General features: G+C 42.8%; 1 protein-coding gene across 3 annotated transcripts in view; it reads right to left on the bottom strand.

Annotated features, from left to right (window-relative positions):
* The window catches only part of tenm4 (teneurin transmembrane protein 4), a 969,538-nt gene that overhangs the window by 285,956 nt on the left and 655,620 nt on the right, over positions 1-27,962 (bottom strand). For all 3 annotated transcript variants that reach the window (XM_070892063.1, XM_070892064.1, XM_070892065.1), the window contains one exon: positions 12,306-12,544. In XM_070892063.1, the coding sequence (XP_070748164.1) occupies positions 12,306-12,544 (239 nt within the window). The remainder of the gene's footprint in view (positions 1-12,305; positions 12,545-27,962) is intronic.

The raw sequence follows: 27,962 nt of genomic DNA, 5'->3' as shown, positions 1-27,962 counted from the left end.
TGGTAGTTTTTTCTTTTCTTAATGGTGATGATGTTTTACTTTGTCTCTTGCATGATCTGTCACTACTCTTGCGCAAATACATCAGAGTTCACAGTTGCACAATTTGCACATTTTTATCCAAGCAATTTCTCTTTGTGCTAAAGGGCAGCTTTATAGATGTGTTATGTGGTACATTATGGGAGTATAATTTATAAACGTTGGCAGGGGCCCAATACGGGTGGTAGCGGACGGGCACCTTGAAATGGAAGGAAATACCGGCGGACTGTACAAGAGTGGGTTGGCCTGACACGGCCCATTTTGCACCCCTGCCGAAGTTGAACTTTGCACCCCATGGACTAGAAATTTGCTGGGATACTGCCCCTTATGAGGGTCAGAACAGGGGCACTAAAGGGTTGGCAGCTACGAGCGTCGGCATTTGTGCCGCTCGGCAATTTCAGTGTGCCGGTAACGGCGGCACAGAGTACCACCGCCCGGGAGCATTGCGCCAGTGTACAATGCCCCCTGTATCGACCCACTTTAAAAATTAGTTTTGCGCTGAATCTGTAGTGCCCCATAGTGACACTGTCAGAGAAAGCTGGCGTGCAGAGCTATCCCGGCAGCGATGAGGGAAGGATTAACTGAATGATGCAAGTGTGATTGTTTGTTTTTCTTTTTGCAATTTAACTTCATTTGGCATGATTAATACACAGGAAATGTTTTTTGTTCGGATTTTTTTTTATTCGCAGGGAGGCCTCTCTTAGGATGCTATGAAGCCGGCTCTTTTGGTCCAGATATTCAGTTGCTTACCCGGCCTAGCACCCCAAGATAAGTGTGGAATGCTTCCCTTAGCGGTCCACTCCACTGTCAGGGCGCAGTGCTGAATTTTTTGGCTGCTGACTCAAATCATTTCCCGGCACTAAATTTATCCACTGCCCGACATTAATGCCTCAAAAAACTGTCAACCTAATTTCTAGTCCCATATGTCTGCTTTGGCAGTGAATGAACTTAAGAGTAAATGGCATCTGAAATCAAAGTTACAAATTATCCCTTATTGGCCAAATAAGGGCATCTTATTGCATTTTTGCACAATTTGTGGAACAATCTGAAATATCCCAACCTGTTTGTTGAGTGACAACATTTTTAAGACATTACCCATGGTGCTGATGACCAATGACAGGTAGCAGTCAGAACATGGACAACTCTTTGTGTGGGAGCAATGGAATGACATCCTTGTTCAGTGATGTCATCATTTCAGATGTTTACAAAAGTGATTGTCCTAGCAAGCAAAAAACAAAAATAGGATGAAACCTGCCCTTTTTAATGCTATTTATTCTCACGGTCATACAGGAGTTGCTGATAACTATTTAATTTTGAAACTGATTTTGTTCTGTTTCTTTTTTGCACCTTGCAGTGATCAATCATAACAGTATCAAAGTTGTTTCAGCATTATCTCTGAATTAAAAAGTGTTGCTTTTCAAAACTGTGACCTTGAATAACAGCCAATTGAAGTCTATTTTTGTTATATTTGTTATATGGAAGCAGTATACTTCATTATACTTATCAATGTCCAATACTTACAATACCAATGATGCATTTAATAGTAATTATTCTTATGATTTATCACAAAGGAATCTGTTTCTCCTTTGATTTTGAGTGGTTCCAGTCCTCACGAGTGGGGCGAGAGATTGAGAATAGTCGATGTTTCTTGTTGCATACAGAATTGGACCTCCAAGTCTGTAACTTAGATCATGACTGAATTGTGTAAGTCTGCCTTATTTGTAGGATGAATTCTAAATTCAATGACTGATTGTTGGTCATGACATATTCTACCCCTGAAATTATGCTGTGAAATATTATTTTATGAACGTTTATCTTTTTGTCAGAAATGCCTCTCTTTTTTGATGGAAGTGTTAACCCCTTTAATTTAAAAGGGTAACTTCTCTACGAGAGTCAGAGAGTCAAGAAGTTGAGCTGAACATGCGAAGCATTAATTCCTGGTATCATGGCTTCTGTCAGAAATATATGTTTAATTTTATGCCCCGAATAATTTCTCATTATTTTATGGCAGTTGGAAGTAGTTTGCTGAGGTGTACATGTGTTGTCATGATTGCTGCCATGCAAACAGGCCATTGGTATTCGTGGTGCAAGAAATTATTTTTTTGGCAAAGTCCGAGTAAGTAATGGACTTGCACCTAGGGAAGAGCAAATGTCACCTAAACAAGATTACATAAAATATGGTGCAGATTCCTATGAGATAAACATGATCCAATATGTAGCAACTTCTAGAAAACAGTCAGTGTTTGTCCTATATAGTACATCATGCTTGCTTTTACATTCTCAGTTCAGTGTGACTTGGGTTTTGCATATCCCTATGTAAGGCCATTCAGCTGTGTCAGACAGCAATATAGAAAACTAGTATTTGTCATCTCATAGGCTACTAATGTATTCTTCTGGAATGCATTATCACACAGGATGCTTGACATTAATTCACTAATTGAACTGGAAGCAAAATGGACTTAATTGCTGCATGACTCCCTAGCACTGTGAGCAATCATCATCATCATCATAGGCAGTCCCTCAGGATCGAGGAAGACTTGCTTCCACTCCTGAAGTGAGGTCTTTGGTGACTGAACAGTCCAAAATGAGAGCCACAGACTCTGTCATAGGTGGGACAGATAGTTGTTGAGGGAAGGGGTGGGTGGGACTGGTTTGCCGCATGCTCTTTCCGCTGCCTGTGCTCGATTTCTGCATGCTCTCGACTCGAAGTGCTCAGCGCTCTCCCTGACGCACTTTCTCCACTTAGGGCGGTCTTTGGCCAGGGACTCCCAGGCATCAGTGGGGATGTCGCACTTTATCAGGGAGGCTTTGAGGGTGTCCTTGTAATGTTTCCGCTGCCCACCTTTGGCTCGCTTGCCGTGAAGGAGCTCCGCATAGAGCACTTGCTTTGGGAGTCTCGTGTCTGGCATGCGAACTATGTGGCCTGCCCAGCGGAGCTGATCGAGTGTGGTCAGTGCTTCAATACTGGGGATGTTAGCCTGGACGAGGACGCTGATGTTGATGCGCCTGTCCTCCCAGGGGATTTGTAGGATCTTGCGGAGACATCGTTGGTGATCTATCTCCAGCGATTTGAGGTGTCTACTGTACATGGTTCATGCCTCTGAGCCATACAGGAGGGCAGGCAATAAGGCGACAACGTGACTCTGTTAAGCAAAAGTTAATAGCTCAAAGGGAAGTTATTTTTTTCAGTGCCTGAGGGACTAGGCCTCTGCAAATCTTATTTCTAATTTTAAAATAGTACATTAGACACCAATCTGTTCTGACTTAAGGGAATCTTTTGTTCTTTGTTAGTCCTATCACCTTGCTAATTCATCACACAGCTGGATAGGCAGGACAACTACTGCACTCAGCAGGAAAAAAAAAGTGTTGAAGGCAAAAAGAACAACAAAATGATGATCCACAAGGTCAATGAAAAAAGGCCCTTTGGGACAGAGTGATGGAGTGAGAAAGAGAAAGAGTGCTTAGGATGAGAAGACCATGACTGATTGCTGAGAAAAAAGAAAGTGAGAGGCAGTTAGTGAAGCATAAACCCCAACAAACAAAACTCAGCAGAGAAAAATAATTCACATCAGATTTCTTCAAATGAGCTTGTTGATTTGGTTTGACCACCACAGTACAGTAATAAATTTCCAACCAAATCAATTATAGCATGTGAAATTAAATTTAAGATTAAAAAGACTCAGGCTTTGGCTGCTGGCGGTAAATGTGATTGCCTTATGGGTCTTGGTCATTAACTTCCATTAGGGATGAAGCAAAGATACATTGCAATATTCTATGTGACAGAAGATGGTAATATATCTTGGCACAGTCCAACTTGAAAATTATGCTTTATGCTTGTACGGGAGGCAAAAGATAAAATTTAACTGGAAATGCATTTAACCAGATAAGTTTGGAATAGTGTAAGCCACCATCAACCCATCATTGCCAAAATATTATGCCTGATGAGGCAGCTTAGGGCAAATTGCACCAGTGAGAGGCAAGCTACTCTTCTTGGATCACACCAGTGTAACATGAACTGTCTCTTGCAGTTGACTGCACGTGACATACTAATTTATGAAGCATAAAAACATTCAAGTTAGTTTAGCCTAGAGTATAGGAATAGCTGTAATAATTAGATTTTGTCTTATTATCACATCTGGAGACAATTTGACAGGGCATGAGTATTATGTAGCTGTATATGATTCAAATGCATGGTATGTACAAAGAGAACAACTAACACAAAACAGTTAAAATAAAATAATGTCAGCCATGCATCTTACTTCACTGTTATTGTGTAGAGCCAGCACTGTGAGCAAGAATTAGCCATTTGTTCTCTCAGGCAGCAAGCAGGACAAAGCATAGTGGGGGTGACAACAATAGACTCAGATTTAACCATGTGACGACTGAAGTTGTAAAATGGGTGTTTTATATTTCAGCACACAGTACTAAGTACTGTCTCCAATGTTTACTGTTTACCTTTTATTGAGAGAGAAACAGAATAATTTATTTATAATGAAATTTACAATAAAAAGAAGCAAGTACGTGGACAACATTAACTTAAGTTTGAGTTTCTGACCAGTGCCGTGACATTTAGTCTTGAAAAAACACCGACAAATAATCCATTTGTCCAGATGATTACTTTGTGCAAATTTGTGGTTAAATCTGGCTAGCCTCTATTACATAGTTAGGATAGAGGTTTTAACCACAGTAATGAAAGCGCCTGTAGATCACAAGAAGAACTGCTATATTAACTAATTTGTTCCACTTCCATTTCAAAACAATTGTTTTCATAAAATAGTTGTAGAGGCAAAATAAGTTTATTTGTGTTTCAGGTGCTCGGTATATGATAAGATATGTAAAAAACATTGAATTCCTGAAAGTTAGTATGATGAAATGTCGGTTTTTACTAAATACTTTGGACTTGGAATGTCATGGTGCATATTCCAAACCATATTTTAAGATGCCCAGTATTGGGACAAATCCACCCCCTGTTTCAGTTACATATGTATGCCAATTGTATTCTGTAGAAGGCGATCACTTCCAGAAACATTGGAAAAGTACAACACATTTAACAATCATATTTTATACACACTCACTGACCAATTCACATACAACATAACTTAATTTTATTTATAACATGTAAATATTTGCCCCAAGACCTATAATTGCAAAAGTAGATTTAAGTATACAGCTTTTCCCCTTTCTAGGTCATTTTCCCTCCCTCCCATCTTACTGTTGCAATTGTGAACACTTACCAGGAAATCATAATGGAAACTAGCCCGTGGACTGTGCCACAACCTTAACACTAATGCCCCTCTGTGAGCTGTACAGCAGGAGTCACACCATGCTTTGGCACGGACTGTTATTGCTCAGGCCCATGGTTGAAAAGCCTCCAGCAGCAGCTGAGCAAAGACTAAAAGCCATCACATTTATTGTAAGTGGTTTGGTCTCGACTAAAATTGCAGCCCGATTAAGCTGAGAATTAGAGACTTGACTTCTTTTTCACATACTCACTGGGCTGGGAAAATATTTCTGAAGTTCACAGAATCGATTATCTATGTCTTATATGACAATTGTGAAGGGACACAAGCAAAATGAGTTTTATCAATCTCGGTCATGACAATAACAGATATATCAATATTTACTATCAGTTTCAATTATTAACTCTAAAACTCATGTTTTCAATGCTCAATTGATCTAAATTAATTTCTGTTCTGGTTCAAATTCCCAGTTTCAGCTGTGAAAATCTGCTTGTTCAGCTTGCAATTTGAATCTCACAGCTCCCTCGGTTGGTTTGAGACTTGCTGTGAAGTTATCTGAATTTGACTGGTAGGAAGACCCTACTTCCTACTCCTGCAGCTCTGCTTACATGCCACCACAAAGAATACATCAAGGAACATAGTAATACTGGGGCCCAAAATTCTCCACCATTTAGCTCCATTTTTTTGGAACAAACAGTGTTTTTTGGAGCTAACTTAATTTTGCAAGTTTCGTCAATGTTATAACACCCTCCTTAACAGATAACGACCGATTTTTTTAGTTAACGTTTTTATGACGTCACTCGGGGTCAAACCCACCCATAATGCCATTTTTGCGAGTTTCGGCAACAATTATTATTTTTTTTTAAGGACGGCGCTGTGTACCGCTTTGTAAACCTTACCAAGTCGGAGTCAGATAGAAATCGGCGTTACAGACGCCATCTTGTTTATCGGAGCTGAGTTATAGGTTTTGGAGGTAGGGAAGAAGACTTATATTATATCCAAACTTATTAAAAATGTTTGTTTATGCGGAGGGAAGAGAGAAACTTTATTTATTGTAGTAAATTGTGAGTTGAGTTTCCACCACCGAACCGCTGCTCACCGGGCTCGAGGCACACAGGGTCAGAGTGCTGGCTGGCAGGATCGTTCCCTCGGCCGGACACAGGAGCTCGGCACTCGGCTTCGAAAGAAGTCCGGGGTGAAGGTGGAAGCCAAGCCGGGGAGAGGGGCGGCAGCGGGGGGCCATTCAGCCAGGGATAGGGGCGGCTATGACAGGCCATTTGCGAGTCGTTGGCTGGGACAGGGAGTTTCAGCATCAAAACACTCCCAGGGCAGGTACAGCACGAATACAAAAGAAAAATACTGGATGCTGGAATCTGGAATAAAAACACAAAATGCTGGAAATTTCAGCAGGTCGGCACGGGAAAAATCAGCACGGGTTAGCTACAGAGTAAAGCTCTACAATTACACATTAATCTGGAAACCTAAATGTTTGGGCATGCGCAGAACAGGGCCTCACTTTTTCGGCTCAGAAGTTTAGCTCCACCCTCAAAGCCAGAAGTCTTTCTGTACTGCGCCAAAATGAAAGGTAGTTATGGCAAAACTTCAGACTTTTTTTTTGCACTATCGCTCACTAAAAAAAACGGTCGTTATTCTTCGATAGTGCCCAAAAATCGGCAATGTGGAATTTTGGGCCCACTGTCTGGAATTTACACTGGATTGTTGCTGAAATTAAATTAAATTCAGATCAATATAATCGCTATTTCTTCAGCGTTGTAGGTCAATACCGGAATCCCTACCTAACACCACTGTGGGAGCATCATATTTGCAAGGACTGCAACAGTTCAAGAAGGTTCACCATCACCTTCTCTGGGCAACTAATGATGGACAAAAGTGCACTTTTGCCAACATCGACCACATCCCAATAACAAACAATAAAATGCAATTTGAATTGATTTCCATCAGCACTGTGGACAGGGCATGAAGGGATTGAATCTGAAAGTTTGAAAAGAAAAGTATTTCTACAGTGTGGTTTTTAAACAGGAGATATATTTACAGGGACATGATTAAAGGAAGTTGCTGATTATTGATGATGCAAGTGATTTATTGTAGAAATGGGATACATTCATTTGACTCCCGTCTGCCATTTTTTGCTTCATCTGAATTGTCAACATTCACCTGAAATCGATTTGAAAGCATGAACACAACTTTCTGCCTTCATCTTAGTGCCACTGTAAAACAGCTAATAAGGTAAAAAATGCCTCAGTTGGCCAAAGCTCTTCTGCTCTTTTCATACCAGCAGCAAGAGGTTTTGCTCACATTTAAACATGCTTGAGATTGTCCAACAACTGGGGAACTTAGTGGAGCAAAAACAAGACAACTTAGTTATTCAAGAATGCTCGTGTCGAATGTGTGAACATGAGAAACCACTCATCTACCAATCCAGGGAGGAATGGAAGGTCCTCAGCTACTTAGGTTGAAGAGAGATTAGTTTATAGCTGCCTTTTTTGTCCTCCTGTTGACAAGACTGGTCCATGCTATAAATGGGGATAGTGGGGTTGGGGTGGTGGTGAGAGTTCACAGGAGTGGGAAAAATCCAAATTTATCAAAGCGGTTTCATAAGAAGTTTGAAGGCTGATTAAGTGTAGGTGGAAGTGGTAATCAAATTGTCAATGTCACTAGAGGTAGGATTTGTAGATTTAGTACATCTCATTTTTTTCAACACAGCTTTAAAAGTTCAGTGGAATACAAATGAACACAAACCTCAATTAAGGTCACTCATTAATCTAAATGGAGAAAAATCGCAAAATGCTGCAGTAAAGAGAGCTGGGGGTCCTTGTGCATGAAACACAAAAAGTTAGTGTGCAGGTACAGCAAGTAACCAGGAAGGCAAATAAAATGTTGGCCTTTATTGCAAGGGGGATAGAGTATAAAAGCAGAGAAGTCCTGCTACAACTGTACAGGGTAATGGTGAGAGTACTGCATACAGTTTTGGTCTTCGTATTTAAGGAAGGATGTACTTGCATTGGAGGCTGTTCAGAGAAGGTTCACTAGGTTTATTCGGAGATGAGGGGTTGACCTATGAGGATAGGTTGAGTAGGTTGGGCCTATATTGGAGTTCAGAAGAATGAGAAGTGATCTTATTGAAACTTATAAGGGGGCATGACAAGGTGGATGCAGAGAGGATATTTCCACTCATATTTCTTCTCAGAGGTTTGTAGATCTATGGAATTCTCTGCCCCAGAGAGCTCTGGAGGCTGGGTTATTGAATATATTTAAGGCAGAGATTGACAGATTTTTGAGCAATAAGGGAATAAAGGGTTATGGGGAATGGGCAGGGAAGTGTAGCTGAGTCCATGATCAGATCAGCCATGATCTTATTAAATGGTGGGGCAGGCTCGAGGGGCCAAATGGCTTACTCCTGCTCCTATTTCTTATGTTCTTATTAGTTCAAGACTATTTTGCAACAACAATTCTTATGCTCTTAAAATCAATTACAATTTTCATTATGAAAAATCTATAGTTAGTTAGAGGGCTGCCATTTGAAACCATTCAAATCCTAATCATGAAGCTTTTCATATTTCAATAATAAAATGTAAGTAATTTTCTACAGTCTAATCAATCACTAGCCATTTTTATTTAGGCTGCACAGCCATCAAGGAATCTGCAGTGCCAAGTGTGTTTAATAAGTCCATGTGACCAAAGCATAATTAAATGTTGTGGGCTTTTGCTTAATTGCTGCACATCTTTGCAACAACTCAATTAATAGGCATCCTTTAACTTTGAGCTTGACAGTGATGATCTTTTGGAAACATATTTATCATGTTTTAACTCGAGTCTACACTTCAGTTAATACTGAAGTACAACACGCTAGCTTCAAAGTATTCAACTACTTCCATGTTTAAACATGTTAAGAAACTGAAATGTTATTTCAGAAATAGAACAAATAATATCTGTAATGTTTTAGGGAGGCTTTTTAAAACTTTTTGGGAAATTAATATTTGTAGTTCCACTGAAGACACGTTTACCTGAAATACTGGGTCAACAATTAATCAGTTGATTTATTTTTATTGCTAGATTCTCCTGTCTCTTTCCCTCACAGAATATTATCTTCAAACTATGGTCCTCAGTCTAGACAGAAGACTATTTTGGATCATAGTACTTTTTCTCTCACTGAAGATCACTACCAATGATGCTCCACAATTAACCAACAGTTGTTGATGTTAGAATAATAGGCAGCCTAAGCACGGTTGAAAAATATAAAAGAACCAGTACGAAAGCGATAATCATACCCAATGGAGTCAGTTTATTCTTGAACTTCAGGACAATGCCTGACATCTTTGCAGTAACACTGAATGCTGAATGCGCAAATCAAATTTTTTCTCAACAAAGCACTGAGACAAAACAGGACCAGAACGATTAGTATAAGTTGCTCATAACTTACTATTGAGTGGGTAGAAAACTAATTAATTAATCTGCTGACATGGCATACAAGCTTGTCAGAATAATCTGGTAGCTAATAATTGAACTGATGCATGCTAAATTTCAAACCTGTGTCAGAGATAGAGGCGAGTGAATTCTCCCATTTCCCCTTAAATACATTTTGCATGCCAATGCAGAGTTTAAGATCCTCCAATAGCAGTAATTATATCAACATCTATGCCCATAAAATAAGAACCAGTGGTGTTACAGGAAAATATATGATACAATGTTGTCTCTGTTGCCCAGATAGCATCATACCATTATTACCTCAAGAGCTCATAAAAAAAAATCTGGTTCAACTGCTAATGACAGTTTTGTGGAACGATGCAGTCCACCCTACATTGGTGTCATTCTACCTCGAATTCCCAGCAGCAAGGAGACGCAATTGTTTATAAAGGCAGTGGGACAATGAGTTGCATGCTAGGGGATGGCATTTTTCCTGTAAATAATTGTAGCTAAAAAATCAATTTGAGCGCAAAACAAAATTTTCTATTAACACCCATTTTTTCTGCTAAATTTTCTGATGAATTTTGTGTTAAAATTTGTCATGACACAGATTCAGAATGCTCAGTAGAAGGTATTGATTTGATTAAACTATTTACATTTATTCAAGCCCCATCCCCAAATAAAATAGAGTGCCACTTTAAATACTGTATTTCATAGCACTTTGTCTTTCAAGAGATTCTAATTAATTATCTTATCATGTCATTGGTCCTGATATTGAAAATTTATTTTAAATAGGCAGATTCATTCTAGTTTAATAATTTAATAGTTTCAGTGTTCCAGTAATTATGTCGAGTAATTACACTGATTTAATCTTGTGAGCATTGTTGGCAGCTTTCCAGTGGTGATCTTGCACAGACCTCAGTATGAAGCCACCTCTCAAATGATTTGGTTGCAAAAGAAGAGAAAGAACACATCTTCAATCAGATCCAGCTAGATGTGGACACGCAGCCTGTGCTTTGCTGATTTTAATATAAAATGGGGAAAATCCAATACCTTTATTTATTCTTCAGACTCGCATGTAACATTTTGCAAGAGTTATGCTGCGGCCAAAATTCTTAGGAGTTGAAATTGTGCTACACGATGGTAGTAATGACCCTTCAAGGCATTTGTATGAAAATTGCTCTGTCTGCTGATTCAGTAAAGGAATTAATCCATTTAAGAGAGATAGCAAATACATTATCTCGGTTTGCTTCTTTTCAGATGCTGTTAACAATCTGAGGAAGGATTGATTGCAATAGAAAAGTATTTTTTATGTTAGTCGTGGAACTTGCAGTTTGCAGGACAACAGCACTTCTATCTCATTGTCCACACAGTGCATCTTCAAGCTTAGACTCGGAATTGAAATTTCCCTCCGTGCTTTCAAACCAGAACTTTGAATGTCATGACTTCGAAATGAGAGTCTGACTTAGGATTCAGACTCCTGTTTAGTGAAACCTCAAGTGAGATTGGAAAAACTCATTGTAATTGTGAGCCTTAACTGAGATCAATGAGAGGAGATTATAGTCAATTTCTTGGCAAGCTTCAAACTTAGGCTATCTTAAAAAACAATGCTTCAATTCTGAATGTTATCAGTCCATTGTGATTTTTTTTTCTGACTCAAAAGATTGAAAAATTATTTTTCTAATACTCCAGCTTTTTCAAAAATGTATTGAAACAGCAGTTTTTAAATAAATGTCCTCTGTCTATTTTATTCCTCTCCTAAAGGAAGTGCTGAAGGAATACCATGAGCCCTCCAGTACCTCGCCCACTGATCTTTCTTCCTGAGGGAGACGACAAGATGAATGTAGGGGGCTATTCAATCACAGATGCATCACAACTGGGCATGATTCTGTTCTCACCTGACTTCCATCTGTGCACCTTTTCCAGCAGAAAATACTGGCTAGCAATTAGGAAAGGTTAACTTGGTTAACTTTCCTCTCACTAACCTGGCAGGGGGGAGGGGGGGGGGCGGAGGGGTGGTGGCTGCTAAGGCCAATTGCAGCACCCCAACAGCCTTCTGGCTGAGATGTGCTAACTGCGCACAGACTAGGGACTAAGGCCTTCTGGTCCATAAGGCTTAGTATCACAACACATTGTGCATTCACTCACTAAGCCAATGGAGAATTCTAGCTTGTTTACAATCTGTAAAATAATGTGCAAAGGAATAAAACAAGGTCAAATTCCCGTTTCTGCTCAATATTTCCCCTCAGAACAATATGGGACAAGAGCATAGCATAAATATTTCATCAGTGACAACTATACATTCACTTCAGGGCAAAACTCAACTATGTTAGAGGTGGTCTGACTCCTAAAAAGATTCATACTCGAAGACAGAGAGCTGATGAAATCCTACTCTGAAGACACCCACACACACCTGAGTCAGTGTACTTCCCGCAGTGTTTCTGGTGTTCCGTCGAGAAAGTCGAACTTGGGTCCAAATCCTAGGACCGCGCAACAAAAGGCCGATATTTGGCCCACAGTAAATCAAAACAAAATGGGAATAGTTTACTCTTGAGTTGCCTGAAGAAACAAGGTTAGGAAGAATAAATGTACTTAGCAACTTACCAATGAAGTAGGCAAGTAGAATCACCAGTGTTACAGAAATGATAATGGCACTCAAGGCGGTGCACTTCCAGTTGCAGTACTTGTAGGGCTTTTTCAGACTGAACGCAGACCTTGAGAAAGTGCTGCGAGGCAAGGGTCGAGGTGGCGGAGAATACACAGTGCTCGAAGTGAGAGGGTAACCAGGACCAGTTGTACAAAAAAGTGGAGAAGATCCAGTGCCAGGTTTAAATAAGAAGTGCCTGATGAATAAAGATAGATTACTTATCAGAGTTCTGATTACAGAGGCCCTGGATCTGACTGTTCATTGAGTTTCTCTGCTGCCAAATTTAATTACACTAACTTACACTTTTACTTGCATTTAAAATGATTATAACAACAGGAACAAAATAGGTTTGGATTACAATAGGCAACAATTCAAAACAATGATATGAATATGTTTCTGAATTTTATTCTAAATTACATTTTCTCACAAATAATTGAACTTGAAAGTATTAGTTAACTGCGACTTGGACCTGGATGAACCCAGCTTTGTTAGCATTTACTGAAATATTTTCAGTTTTTCTTCTGTAAAAGTCTTTGTATACAATAGTTTTATGCTTATTTTGAATGCAATATAGTGCATGTTATATGCAAAATCACTCAAACCTAACTGCACTTCGATTTGTGTGTGAAAGATTTGCATTTATATATAATGTCTTTCACGATCACAGGATTTCCCAAAGTGCTTTATAGCGAATTAAGTATTTTGAAGTGTCGTCACTGTTGTAATGTATGAAACATAATGTCATGTACAACAAGAACCTAGGTTGTTAACATCACAGAGAAAAATAAGCTATGAATGAAAATTTATAGTACATGATGTTCTTACCAGTTTTGTGACCTTTGATGCAATGAACCAACAATGAAAGAGGACTATGACTCCTGGAAAAGGTGGAAGCCCAGGCATTAAAACTAGATTACAAAATCTCTGCTATGAGAGGAAATAGTTCCATTTGGGCCCAAAGTGGAACTTGCTGGGGATCTGTTGTTTCTGCTGTACAGAAATACCCTTTCAGCTGATATACTTTGTGAAGCCGCCTCTAACTGGCATCCATTACAGTGACTATGGCCGCGATTTCCCCTACCTCGGTGGCTACGTGACGGGCGACATCAGTGGTGGGTCTCGATCCCGCTGCTGGCTCCAGCCCACTGTCTAGAATGATTTTACGTTGATTGGGCTTGTTAAGCCCGTCCAGTGCATTTCCCGGCCAATTGAAGAAAGCGGGTCTAATGATGTAATTTGATGACACGTCATCAGCCAGTTTCCTTAAAGGGACCATGAGCTAATGTAGTTTGACAATTGTGCTGTCAATGTTCTACAGTTTTGAGGTGCTGCAAACACTGCACAGATTCACAGCTGCACCCTGGCTCTCCCATGACTCCCTCCATATGTCACAGCAAGCAGGGAGGTTCTCTTCCCTTCCAATGGGTGGAAGAAACCTCCCCAGGAGATTAACACAGCCAGGTTGCACATTGCACAGGAGGACACAAGCAGGGATATTGTCAGGAGGATCAGCCTGCAGTGGCGCAAACATTTCAATGATCTCAGTAGATCACAAAATATTACTGCAAGCCCACACTCAACCTCATCCTGCTGTGCCACTCATCACATCTCCAACACTCTGCCTTCCCTACCCTACTCCTGCACATCTTTACTGACACCAACTTACCCTGCACCTCCATCCATCCATCTCTATCTACATTATCACTTCCTCATCTCACGAGCCATCCTTCACCCTCGCCCTCATCCTTGTCCAATCATACCAACTAACAACACTAGGCACTTGAGTCTTTTGGGCAATGTTCATGTAAAGTTTATTTTAATGTGGTGTCAAACATTTAAACCTTTATTTTCAATGTTTTGCCTTCTTGGATAGATCTGTGTTCACCTCTGGAAGTGGTTTAGTGAGTTGCAGTGAATGGTGAGATGTAACAATACCACCACCACCACCCGCACCGCCCCCCCCCCCTCACCCCACAATGATGAGTGTGAAAGGAATGGCTTGGGCATTGTAAGGATGCTTAATGCGTTGGTGTGGGGTAGTGCCAACCTGGTGCATCATGTGATCATGTGGCAGTCAGTGTGTGCATCGTCAAGTGAAGTAAATCCATCCCTGGCATCCCAGGCAGCAATGTGGTCGGGAGCTGATGCCCTGTGTAGCATCAGTTGATTGCGGAGAAGGTTGGTGTGGTTGTTGGTGCTGCTGGTGTTGGGGCTGACCGTGGTGGGATTCTGAGGACCAAGGTGAGATAGTTTCAAGGGCACTGATGCTGATGGAATAGATGGCAGGTAAACTTGAGATGACAGAAGTGATCTGTCAATGGCAAGAGAGGTTGTTCCAATGAGATGACGCTGGATAGTGTTTACTCCAAACACTTTCAATCTGCATAAAGCTCAATCTCTCTTCCAAATGCAGTAAGCAACAATTTCTGAGCTTGGAAAGTGAGATGGAGCTTTTGTAGCACATTTGCAGCTGTCAAGTAATGAGATGATTCCATGGTCATACAACTCCCAACGCCCTTACCTGACATGATCCCCAAGCAGCGTGGAAACCGTGGGCAACCTCATAAAATGTAAAGGTGAATACTTCTTAATGGGCTGTTAACAATGTCATAATGACCTGAATTGCCTTCCCCGCCGCTGCGTGTCGGGTCTGTTCAGCGCTAATAGACCCGACAGGCGTGTGGCAGCAGGTTAACAGTGGGATCCTGACCTGCTGTCAAAACATTTTTTCCCCACCCGACCCACCACCAAACTTGCCCACTGAACTCCTGAAAAATTACCCGCTATCTGTTGGCATCCTTCATGACTCTAGATACTGATTTCCACACACTAAGGGAGAATAACTCCTCTCAGGTGGGAGGTATAGTGCAAACTATTATCCTCAACAATCTTTCTGAAAGAAGTGCTTTACAGTGCAGTACTTCAGAAACACACTAAACCACACTAAAAAGGTACACAGGCAGACAGTAAATGGGTGACCAACAGGAAGAGCAGTGCAAGGAAGGTAGTGCAGGGGCCCCTGCGGTCATCCCCCTGCAAAACAGATACACCGCTTTGGGTACTGTTCGGGGGGGGTGACTCTTCAGGGGGGAGCAGCAGCAGCCAAGTTCATGGCACCGTGGGTAGCTCTTGCCAGGAGGGCAAGAAAAAGAGTGGGAGAGCTACAGCGATAGGGGATTCGATTGTAAGGGGAATAGATAGGCATTTCTGCAGCCGCAACTGAGACTCCAGGATGGTATGTTGCCTCCCTGCTGCAAGGGTCAAGGATGTCTCGGAGCAGGTGCAGGACATTCTGAAAAGGGAGGGTGAACAGCCAGTTGTCGTGGTGCATATAGGTAAAAAATGGGATGAGGTCCTACAAGACGAATTTAGGGAGCTAGAAGCTAAATTAAAAAGTAGGACCTCAAAAGTAGTAATCTCAGGATTGCTATCAGTGCCACGTGCTAGTCAGAGTCGGAATCACAGGATAGCTCAGATGAATACGTGGCTTGAGGAGTGGTTCAAAAGGGAGTGATTCAAATTCCTGGGACACTGAAACCGGTTCTGCGGGAGGCGGAACCAGAACAAACCGGACGGTCTGCACCTGGGCAGGACCGGAACCAATGTCCTCGGGGGAGTGTTTGCTAGTGCTATTGGGGAGGGGTTAAACTAACATGGCAGGGAGATGGGAACTTTTGCAGGGAGACAGAGGGAAATAAAATGGAGGCAGAAGCAAAAGGTAGAAAGGAGAATAGTATTGTGTTCCAAACACAGATGAGGTTGCACACAGGGAGGTTGCACACAGTGACCTCAGTCTTTAATAAGACACTCCAGAGTTGGATCCCTTGGGACTTCAGGGGATGAGCTCCCTGGTGGTGGAACATGGGAGTGCATGCTTTACAGATACACAACATCACTCCCCCCACCAAAGTCAAAGTGAAAACTATTTATAAGGTGAGGTAGTCGGGAGCCTTTCTTTCCCTGGTGGACCGCTTCGGTACAAATGTCTGTTCTGGTGTGTTGGCTGTGCCCTCGCTGGGATGGCGTGTTGTTGGCCCTGCAGGGCTGCTAGGTGAGCCTGGCCTTGCTGGGCTGTTGGGCAGGATGGGTTCGATTTCCTGGTCCGACGTGGTGTCATTGATCCTTTGGGTGTGTGTTGTGGGTTCGAAAAAGGTGGTGTCTGCTGTGGGTTGTTCAGGGTAGTCTGTGAACCGCAGCCTCGTTTGGTCCAAGTGCTTTCTGCAAATTTGTCCATTGTCTAATTTGACAACAAACACCCTATTCCCTTCTTTAGCTATCACCGTGCCCGCAGTCCACTTGGGACCACGTCCATAGTTTAGCACATACACAGAGTCATTCAGATCAATTTCCCATGACACAGTGGCGCGACCATCGTTTACACTTTGTTGCTGCCGCCTGCTCTCTACCTGATCATGCAGGTTGGGGTGAACCAGCGAGAGTCTGGTTTTAAGTGTCCTTTTCATGAGTAGCTCAGCCGGGGACACCCCGCGAGTGGGGTCTCGTGCGGTAGCTGAGCAGTACTTGGGACAGGCGGGTTTGGAGTGAGCCTTCTGTGACTCGTTTAGGGCTCTGTTTGATTGTTTGTACTGCCCACTCTGTCTGCCCATTGGAGGCTGGTTTAAACGGGGCCGAGATGACATGTTTGATCCCTTTGCGGGTCATGAATTCTTTAAATTCGGCACTGGTGAAATACGGCCCATTGTCACTGACCAGTACGTCAGGCAGGCCTTGGGTGGCAAACATTGCCCTCAGGCTTTCAATGGTGACAGTGGCGGTGCTTCCCGACATTATTTCACATTCAATCCATTTTGAAAAAGCATCCACCACCACCAGGAACATTTTACCGAGAAACGGGCCCGCATAGTCGACATGGATCCTCGACCATGGTCTGGAGGGCCAGGACCACAAACTTAGTGATGCCTCTCTGGGTGCGTTGCTCAACTGAGCACACACGCTGTATTGCCGTACACAGGACTCTAAGTCAGAGTCGATACCGGGCCACCACACGTGGGATCTGGCTATCGCTTTCATCATTACTATACCTGGGTGTGTGCTGTGGAGATCCGAGATGAACGTCTTCCCTGCCCTTTTTGGTTACCCCACAACAGGCAGTGTGCCTGAATGGACAGCTCGTCCTTTCGCTGCTGGAATGGCTTGGATTAGCTCTTGCATTTCAACAGGGATGCTGGCCCAGCTCCCATGCAGTACACAGTTTTTTTTAACGAGGGACAGCAGAGGATCTTGGCTGGTCCAAGTCCTAATCTGGCAGGCCGTGTCAGGTGATTTATCATTTTTAAACGCTTCCATGACCAACAAGTCTGCGGGCTGTGCCAAAATCAACAAGTTTTCAGGCTGTGCCATTTCCATCCCCGTGTTGGCCAATGGTAGCCGCGCAGTTCTCGGTGCCTGGCTTGTGACGGATGGTATAGTTAAACGCTGGTAGCATGAATGCCCACCTTTGTATGCGGGCTGAGGCATTAGTATTTATCCCCTTGTTTTCACCGAACAGGGATGTGAGGGGCTTGTGATCAGTTTCTAGCTCAAATTTGAGACCAAGCAGGTACTAATGCATTTTCTTTACCCCAAACACACACGCTGATGCCTCTTTCTCAATCATGCTGAAGGCCCTCTCGGCCTTAGACAAGCTCCTGGAAGCGTAGGAGACAGGTTGCAACTTCCCCGCAACGTTAGCTTGCTGTAATACACACCCGACTCCGTATGACGATGCATCACATGCGAGCACAAGTCTTTTACACGGGTTATACAATACAAGCAGCTTGTTGGAGCATAAAATATATCTGACTTTCTCAAAGGCTTGTTTTTTTCCCCAGACCCAATTCTCACCATTGCTCAATTTTCACATGTAGGGGCTCTAAAAGGGTGCTTAACCCGGGTAGGAAGTTACCAAAATAGTTGGAGGAGTCCCAGGAACGACCGCAGCTCCGTGATGTTCTGTGGCCTGGGCGCGTTCCCGATAGCCTCTGTCTTGACGACTGTGGGTCGAATGCCATCCATCGCGATCTTACTCCCCAAAAACTCCACTTCTGTTGCCATGAAGATGCATTTCGATCTCTTCAGCAGCAGCCCTACTCGATCCAGTCACTGGAGGACCTTATCCAGGTTTTGTAGGTGCTCGGCGGTGTCCCGATTCGTGACCAATATGCCGTCATGAAAGACCACCATTTGTGGTACTGACTTGAGTAGGCTCTCCATGTTTCTCTGGAAGATCGCTGCAGCCGACCGAATTCCAAACGGGCATCTGTTGTAGATGAACAGTCCCTTGTGCATGTTGATGCAGGTGAGGCTCTTCGAAGACTCCTCCAGCTCCTGCGTCATGTAGGGCGAAGTCAGGTCGAGCTTGGTGAATAGAAACATAGAAACATAGAAAATAGGTACAGGAGTCAGCCATTCGGCCCTTCGAGCCTGTACCACCATTCAATATGATCATGGCTGATCATTCAACTCAGCACCCCTTTCCCGCTTTCTCGCCATACCCCTTGATCCCTTTAGCCGTAAGGGCCATATCTAACTCCCTCTTGAATATATCCAATGAACTGGCATCAACGACTCTCTGCGGCAGGGAATTCCACAGGTTAACAATTCTCTGAGTGAAGAAGTTTCTCCTCATCTCAGTCCTAAATGGCCTACCCCTTATCCGAAGACTGTGTCCCCTGGTTCTGGACTTCCCCAACATCAGGAACATTCTTCCCGCATCTAACCTGTCCTGTCAGAATCTTATATGTTTCTATGAGATCCCCTCTCATCCTTCTAAACTCCAGTGTATAAAGGCCCAGTTGATCCAGTCTCTCCTCATATGCCAGCCAGCGTCGCAAATAGGTTGTCTGCCTTAGGTAGCGGGTATTGGTCCTGTAGCGAGAAACGATTAATAGTTACTGTATAATCGCCGCAAATCCTTTTGATTACTGGAACAATCGGGCTAGCCCACTCGCTGAATTCCACTGGGGAGATGATGCCATCGCGTTGCAGCCTGTCCAGCTCGATTTCTACTCTCTCCCTCATCACGTGAGGTACCGCTCGCGCCTTGTGGTGAATGGATCGCGCCTCTGGGACCAAGTGGATCCGCACCTTCGCCCCGGAAAAGTTTCCAATGCCTGGCTCAAAAAGGGAAGGAAATTTGTTAAGAACCTAGGTACATGAGGCCTCATCGACATGCGATAGCACTCGGATGTCATCCCAGTTCCAGCGGATTTTGCCCAGCCAGCTCCTTCCAAGCAGTGTGGGGCCATCGCCCGAGACAATCCAGAGTGGCAGTTCATGCACCGTGCCCTCATAGGTGACCTTGACCATGGCGCTGCCCAGGACAGTGATAAGCTCTTTGGTGTACGTTCTCAGTTTCGTGTGGATGGGGCTCAGGGCTGGTCTGAATGCCTTGTCACACCACAGTCTCTCAAACATCTTTTTACTCATGATGAATTGGCTAGCGCCAGTGTCCAGTTCCATGGCTACGGGTAAGTCATTCAATTTTACATTTAGCATTATAGGTGAACATTTCGTCGAAAATGTGTGCACCCAGTGTACTTCAGCATCTGCCTCCTCTCTCTGAGGCTCGAAATTGCTTTGATCCACCATGGACCGATCTTCCTCTGCCACGTGGTGGTTAGCAGGTTTTGCAGAGCTTGCAGCTCGTTTGCAAGTGCGTTGGAGGTGCCCAATTGTTTCACAGCTCTTGCAAACATACCCTTTGAAGCGGCAAGAATAGGCTGAACGGAAGCCTCCACAATGCCAACAAGGTGTGAATTGCCTTGCATTCATCCTTTGTTGGGGACTCTGAGTCATTTGGGTCACCTGAGGCCTGTTGGCAGTTGCAGACTCGTGGTTTCTGCCCTGTACATTTCTGCTCGCAAATACATGTCTAGTTAATTTATGAACATTGCTAGCACTTGTGTGCTGAGAGATTTGTTTGGTGTTATCACTGGTGGACATAAATGCCTGTGCTATCACAATGACCTTACAGAGGGTCGGTGTCTCTGCAGTCAAAAGTTTTTGCAGGGTGGTCTCGTGGCCAATGCCCAGTACAAAAAAGTCTCTTGAGCATTTGCTCCAGGTAGCCATCAAACTCACATTGTCCTGCCAGTCGCCTTAGCTCGGCGACGTAGCTCGCCACTTCCTGACCTTCAGATCGCTGGCACGTGTAGAACCGATACCTCGCCATCAGCACGCTCTCCCTCGGGTTAAGATGCTCCCGAACCAGTGTACACAGCTCCTCATACAACTTATCTGTGGGTTTCACTGGAGCCAGAAGATTCTTCATGAGGCTGTAGGTCGGTGCCCCGCAGACTGTGAGGAGGACTGCTCTCCTTTTTGCAGCGCTTCCTTCTCCATCCAGCTCATTGGCTACAAAGTACTGGTCTAGCCATTCAACATAGGCTTCCCAGTCCTCACCCTCCGAGAACTTCTCCAGGATGCCCACAGTTTGCTGCATCTTTGCGTTGGATTCGTATTCTCGTCACCAGTTATTGTGTTCCTAACACAGATGAGACTGCACACAGGGAGGTTAAAGTAACAGTGACCTCAGTCTTTATTAAGACACTCCAGAGTGAGGAACAGGCCTTAGAGGCCGGCTTATATACAGTGCTCCCAAGGGATGCTGGGATCCCTTGGGACTTCAGGGGATGAGCTGCCTGGTGGCGGAACATGGGAGTGCATGCTTTACAGATACACAACAAATAGTAAAAGTGGAGGGCAGAGAAACCCAAGGCAAAAAACAAAAAGGGCCACATTACAGCAAAATTCTAAAGGGGCAAAGTGTGTTAAAAAAACAAGCCCGAAGGCTCTATGCCTCAATGCGAGGATAAGGTGGACGAATTAACTGCACAGACAGCAGTTAACGGATACGATGTAATTGGCATCATGGAGACATGGCTCCAGGGTGACCAAGGCTGGGAACTCAACATCCAGGGGTATTCAACATTTAGGAAAGATAGGCAGAGAGGAAAAGGAGGCGGGGTGGCGTTGCTGGTTAAAGAGGAAATTAATGCAATTTTAAGGAGGGACATTAGCCTGGATGATGTAGAATCGGTATGGGTGGAGCTGCAGAATACCAAAAGGCAGAAAACGCTCGTGGGAGTTGTGTACAGACCACCAAATAATAGTAGTGAGGTTGGGGATAGCATCAAACAAGAAATAAGGGATGTGTGCAATAAAGGTACAGCATTTATCATGGGTGACTTTTATCTACATATTGATTGGGCTATCAAACTGGTAGCAATGCGGTGGAGGAGGATTTCCTGGAGTGTATTAGGGATGGTTTTCTAGACCAATATGTCGAGGAACCAACTGGAGAGCTGGCCATCCTAATGAGAAGGGACAAATTAGCAATCTTGTTGTGCGAGGCCCCTTGGGGAAGAGTGACCATAATATGGTAGAATTCTTTATTAAGATGGAGAAGTGACAGTTAATTCGGAAACTAGAGTCCTGAACTTATGGAAAGGTAACTTCGACGGTATGAGGCGTGAATTGGCTAGAATAGACTGGCAAAGGATACTTAAAGGGTTGATGGTGGATAAGCAATGGCAAACATTTAAAGATCACATGGATGAACTTCAGCAATTGTACATCCCTGTCTGGAGTAAAAATAAAACGGGGAAGGTGGCTCAACCGTGGCTAACAAGGGAAATGAAGGATAGTGTTAAAACCAAGGAAGAGGCATATAAATAGGCTAGAAAAAGCAACGAATGAGGACTGGGACAAATTTAGAATTCAACAGAGGAAGACTAGTGTTCAATTAAGAGGGGGAAAATAGAGAACGAGAGGAAACTTGCAGGGAACATAAAAACTGATTGCAAAAGCTTCTATAAATATGTGAAGAGAAAAAGATTAGTGAAGACAAACGTAGTCGGATTCAGGTGAATTGATAATGGGGAACAAAGAAATGGCAGAGCAATTGAACAAATACTTTGGTTCTGTCTTCACGAAGGAAGACACAAATAACCTTCAGAATGTACTCAGGGACAGTGGGTCGAGTGAGAAGGAGGAACTGGCGGATATCCTTATTAGGTGGAAATTTGTGTTCGGGAAATTGATGGAATTGAAGGCCGATAAATCCCCGGGGCCTGATAGTCTGCAACCCAGAGTACTTAAGGAAGTGGCCCTAGAAATAGTGGATGCATTGGTGATCATTTCCCAACAGTCTATCGACTCTGGATTAGTTCCTATGGACTGGAGGGTAGCTAATGTAACACCACTTTTTAAAAAGGGAGTGGGAGAGAAAGCAGGTAATTGGAGACCGGTTAGCCTGACATCGGTAGTGGGGAAAATGTTGGAATCAATCATTAAGGATGAAATAGCAGCGCATTTGGAAAGCAGTGACGGGATCGGTCCAAGTCAGCATGGATTTATGAAGGGGAAATCATGCTTGACCGAATCTTCTGGAATATTTTGAGGATGTAACTAGTAGAGTGGACACGGGAGAACCAGTGGATGTGGTGTATTTGGTCTTTCAAAAGGCTTTTGACAAGGTCCCGCACAAGACATTGATGTGCAAAATCAAAGCGCATGGTATTGGGGGTAATGTACTGACGTGGATAGAGAACTGGTTGGCAGACAGGAAGCAGAGAGTTGGGATATACAGGTCCTTTTATGCATGGCAGGCAGTGACTAGTGGGGTGCCGCAGGTGTCAGTGCTGGGACACCAGCTCTTTACAATATACATTAACGATTTAGATGAAGGAATTGAGTGTAACATCTCCAAGTTTGCAGATGACACTAAACTGGGTGGCGGTGTGAGCTGTGAGGAGGACGCTAAGAGGCTGCAGGGTGACATGGACAGGTTAGGTGAGTGGGCAAATGCATGGCTGATGCAGTATAATGTGGATAAATGTGAGGTTATTCATTTTGGGGGCAAAAACACGAAGGCAGAATATTATCTGAATGGCGGTAGGTTAGGAAAAGGGGAGGTGCAACGAGACCTGGGTGTCATGGTTCATCAGTGATTGAAAGTTGTCATGCAGGTACAGCAGGCGGTGAAGAAGGCAAATGGTATGGTGGCCTTCATAGCTAGGGGATTTGAGTAGAGGAGCATGGAAGTCTTACTGCAGTTGCACAGGGCCTTAGGTGAGGCCTCTCCTGGAATATTGTGTTCAGTTTTGGTCTCCTAATCTGAGGAAGGACGTTCTTGCTATTGAGGGAGTGCAGCGAAGGTTCACCAGACTGATTCTAGGGATGGCTGGACTGTCATATGAGGAGAGACTGGATCAACTGGGCCTTTATTCACTGGAGTTCAGAAGGATGAGAGGGGATCTCATAGAAACGTATATGATTCTGACGAGACTGGACAGGTTAGATGCGGGAAGAATGTTCCCGATGTTGGAGAAGCCCAGAACCAGGGGACATAGTCTTAGGATATGGGGTAGGCCATTTAGGACTGAGATGAGGAGAAACTTCTTCACTCAGAGTTGTTAACCTATGGAATTCCTGCCGCAGAGAGTTGTTGATGCCAGTTCATTAGATATATTCAAGAGGGAGTTAGATATGGCCCTTACGGCTAAGGGGATCAAGGGGTATGGAGAGAAAGCAGGAAAGGGGTACTGAGGGAATGATCAGCCATGATCTTATTGAATGGTGGTGCAGGCTCGTAGGGCCGAATGGCCTACTCCTGCACTTATTTTCTATGTTTCTATGTTAAATACATGTATTAGCCGCCTAAACTAATATTTGAGGGCTTGAGCTGCCAAAGCAGTCATATTAATGCTTGTTTTAAGAGCACAGAAACCTGCCTCACTTTACTGTGTATTACGGCTCCATGCTTTTAATAGTCGCAATAACTTTAACTGAGAAGTATATTTTTCAAATGTATTAAAAAAGGATACTGAATGGCTGTGGGTTATCCTTTTTTTCTTACTGCAAGAAAGATCTTTAGCATTCATCTTCCTGGGCCACAGGGCTCGGACACTGTTGGTCAGAATCAGCATCCAAGAGATGTACTCAACGCGGAGGCGCCTGACCTGCACTCAATACTTTCCATAGAAAAGTGACTCTAATTGGAAGTGAAGCTGTTCACAGACAGAACCTGCACCCAGTGCTCTTTCGCCCTGTCCATTATTGCCACTGCTCCAAAATGCTTTACAGTGATACCAAAAGGAAAGTTTTATTTGAGAATCTGTCAGATATCTACAGTAATTCCTCCAACCTGTGCGAGAAACATTCAGCAAATCCATCAAAAATGTTTAATGCAAATAAGCACAGCCTGTGCCTCTTACCGAATAGGTTAATATAGCCACATGAGGCTAATTATATTTCTGATTCGTAAATTTTAAAAATGAGTGATAGACACTGCTATATGTGCACAGCATATGCATTGTACTTTAACCTTTTTTGTATTTATTGGTAAGATTAAAAAACAGAGTGTGCAAGTGATTTTGGTCATTGAGTACTTTACCTCCTTGGTTATTGAATAGTAATGAATATTTCTTGAGTAAATATACATAACGATACATTTACTTGTTTTGTGTTAGTGTATGCAAGGCACTTTCCACTAAATTTAGTGCCCATGGCTAAAACAGTGCCATATGTGCCACTAGTCAGTGATTTCTACGGGACAACACTGCCTTAATAAAATTATTCTCTTATATTTTGTCAATGGAAAGACGTGTCAGCATTTTAATTTGTCAGACAACTAAATGATTAAAAAAATTGAAGTAATTGTTAATAATCAGGAAATTAAAGTGACAAATAAAGGCCTCACTTTGATTGGCTATCACTCCCAATGCACTCACATATCGTGAGTTATGTTAAGAATATAAGAAACTTTGGATAATGTCAGAAACAGGTTCTTACTCCATTTCAGGGTGCCAGTGCAGTTTGGGGTCCCTATTCTGCCATATTGCACATGTGGACACCATGGCAGGATATTCTAATCCCAACAATATTCCAGGATCAGAAACAAAATTATTGTGAAACGGCATTCATATTAGCCCATCAATCTATTTATAAATAAATGAACATTTTGAAGATACCGGGAATCACACCATAAATGTGTCTACTACACAAAATGGTCACACTTTTCTGACTGACGCAAATAATCATGTGATTTGCTCAAATCATAAGTAACAAAAGCTACTGGCTGCTATGTTGCTTCCTCACTGACCCCCTTATTCACCTCACAAAAATATTTGTAAAAATAATTTAAAAATTCAAGAATTCAAGAATTCAAGAAAACAAATACAAAACCGACAATACAGTCCACCATTCCGTTTTACCGAACATCACCAACCTTTGCCAACACAGTCATTTCCTTCCAAGGATCCTCAGCTTTTCCCCGAGCTTTTATTATTCTTCCCCGCCATCATTACTGCATTACTCTGTACCCTTCAGTGATGCTCCTATGATCTCCCTGCAGGTACGAGTATTTTTCTCTCCCGACCTTTCAGTACTCCATGCGACCTTTGACCACACCGCTCATGGACGCCATCACTGTTACCTTCCTGCATGCACGTCTATATATGACTACTTCACTTCACACAGATTTCCAACACGTCAACTGATTCTATACATCCGACCTGTTCACAAAAGGCAGACAGCCAAAAATCTGGAACGGGGCGGGAGTTCCTGCGCCAGGCACAGAAGTCCCGCCCTATGAGCTATATTGGGCTTACCGCTCCTGGGAGGAAGTGGAGTGCAAAATCTCTCACTCAGTCAGCGTTCATGGTCAAATAGCAAAGGAATGTACAGTTTCCAGTGCATCAAAAAAAAGACAAGAATCTGATAACAGAAAGTCCCTCATCATGCTTGGTATTTCAAGTTATTGAGGGTACAAGTTACACCACAATAATATCCTAATTTCTTATTGGTGTCATTTCACTGCTTTAATAAAACCATTTCACAAAATTAGGTCTAAAGTCCCTGAGAACATCCAGCACTTTCAACTATGCGTGCAAATATAACCACTTCCAAGATTTAGACACACCGCACTTTTAGGTTGTCACCTTCATACCACTTTTTGCTATTTTATGGACATCTGTACACAGAGTTTGAAATTTTGAATGCTGCAACATAATATTCCAACACCAGCATTAGTTTCAAACCATTTTAGATTAACTCAGATATGGTATTTCTCACTCTGCATAAAATTCAATTTCCACATAGAAATAGGAATTTCTGTCACCCAAGAAGAAGAACAACTTTTTTACTAAGACCTTTGAGCCATGCACACTCACATTTATCAGGTAACAATCCCCAACCCTACTGTATACAAGTCCTCATTTTGATCAACATCCTGCATTAGGTCACTGTAATGAAACAATATTGAAACGCCAGGAACAACAATAAAATACAGAGAGTAAATCGATAGCTTTTGTGACACTATGTCAGAAAGGAGCAAAGTCCAATTCAAGCTTTGTTCAGAGAATAAGGAGGACATATCTAATACAAATATTCCATCATTTAAAAAAAAAAATATTCCCCCTCGGAATTCAAGTAAGTATACTCAAGTATGTAGAAATCAGACTTTGTCTCTGACGACCGATAACTTTAAACTTGCTTGGGGCACAGTAACACTGAAGTACTTATGATTCGGAGCTGTCTGGTCAAGATAACAATGCTTAGTTGAAAGCATGCAAAACTGCTCCAAGCAGCCTTCTTGCAGACAGCCTTGAAATTAATTCCAAAGTGGTGGCCCTACCAATGAGAAACAAAAGGAAATTAATTCCATTACTCAATTTGCTAATTTTTATTTAGAACTAATTATTGCTAGGGTATGATCCAGTTTTTTTTTAAACAAGTGGCCATGCTTCAAGAATGATCCTCAAAAGTGAGTTGGCAGGGTATCTCACTCATGGATGGCATCACAACTGAGCCCTCTGCTATTCCCAATCAAGATCTAGTTGCAATGAGTGAATTGCAATCAGGAGCAGGAAGTGACCGGTTTTCCCCTCTCTCACCCAGAGCACTGAAGCCTAATTGTAGAACACTAACTGCTGCCCAGAATAAGATCAGCGATTTCAGCAGAGACTGGGTAACGAACCTGCAACCTTTGACCTGTACAGCTAAATGCTAAAAAGGGCAGTGCCTTTACTCACTTGACATCTGGTGCAGCCTAACTAAAATATTTTGTTTCAATTTGCAGAATGGAATACAGTAACACGACTGACTCATAAAAGGAAAATAGGTTATAAAAGGAATCTGGGCGGAATTGAATGAGTGAAAAGGGAACATTTCAGAGCTCCAATCTCCTCCCATGCATGAATTCAAATGGCCTCTAAATTTTGCAGGGCCATAGCTTTGAGTTGGTATGAACCCATCTTGGCCAGTATAGTCACAATGAGGCTAATTCTAACCTTTATCATCCATTTCTCACCAGCAAAATAGAAGGGTTAGAATTCAAGGCGAAAATGTTAAAATATACATAGATCGAATGGGCAGGACATTTCTAGCATGATAATTTTGAAAGAAATTCAGGGAAAGGTGAGCATCAATAACGTCAAGTTTGGTGGACGTCCTCTAATGAGATGATCAATCATTAGACACATGCAGGCATGCAAATGTAACATGCAGCTAGTTTCTATGTGCTAGTCTGGTATGGAACTAAGCTTCTGATAAAGTTTGATTCAAGATTTTTTTCAAATTACTAGCTGATTCTCCATGGGCATTGCTTAATG

Source organism: Pristiophorus japonicus, chromosome 10 (genome assembly GCF_044704955.1).
Source record: "Pristiophorus japonicus isolate sPriJap1 chromosome 10, sPriJap1.hap1, whole genome shotgun sequence".
NCBI classification, from domain to species: domain Eukaryota; kingdom Metazoa; phylum Chordata; class Chondrichthyes; family Pristiophoridae; genus Pristiophorus; species Pristiophorus japonicus.
The sequence above is the reverse complement of the archived record's forward strand: the minus strand, read 5'-3'. Positions and strand labels throughout refer to the sequence as shown.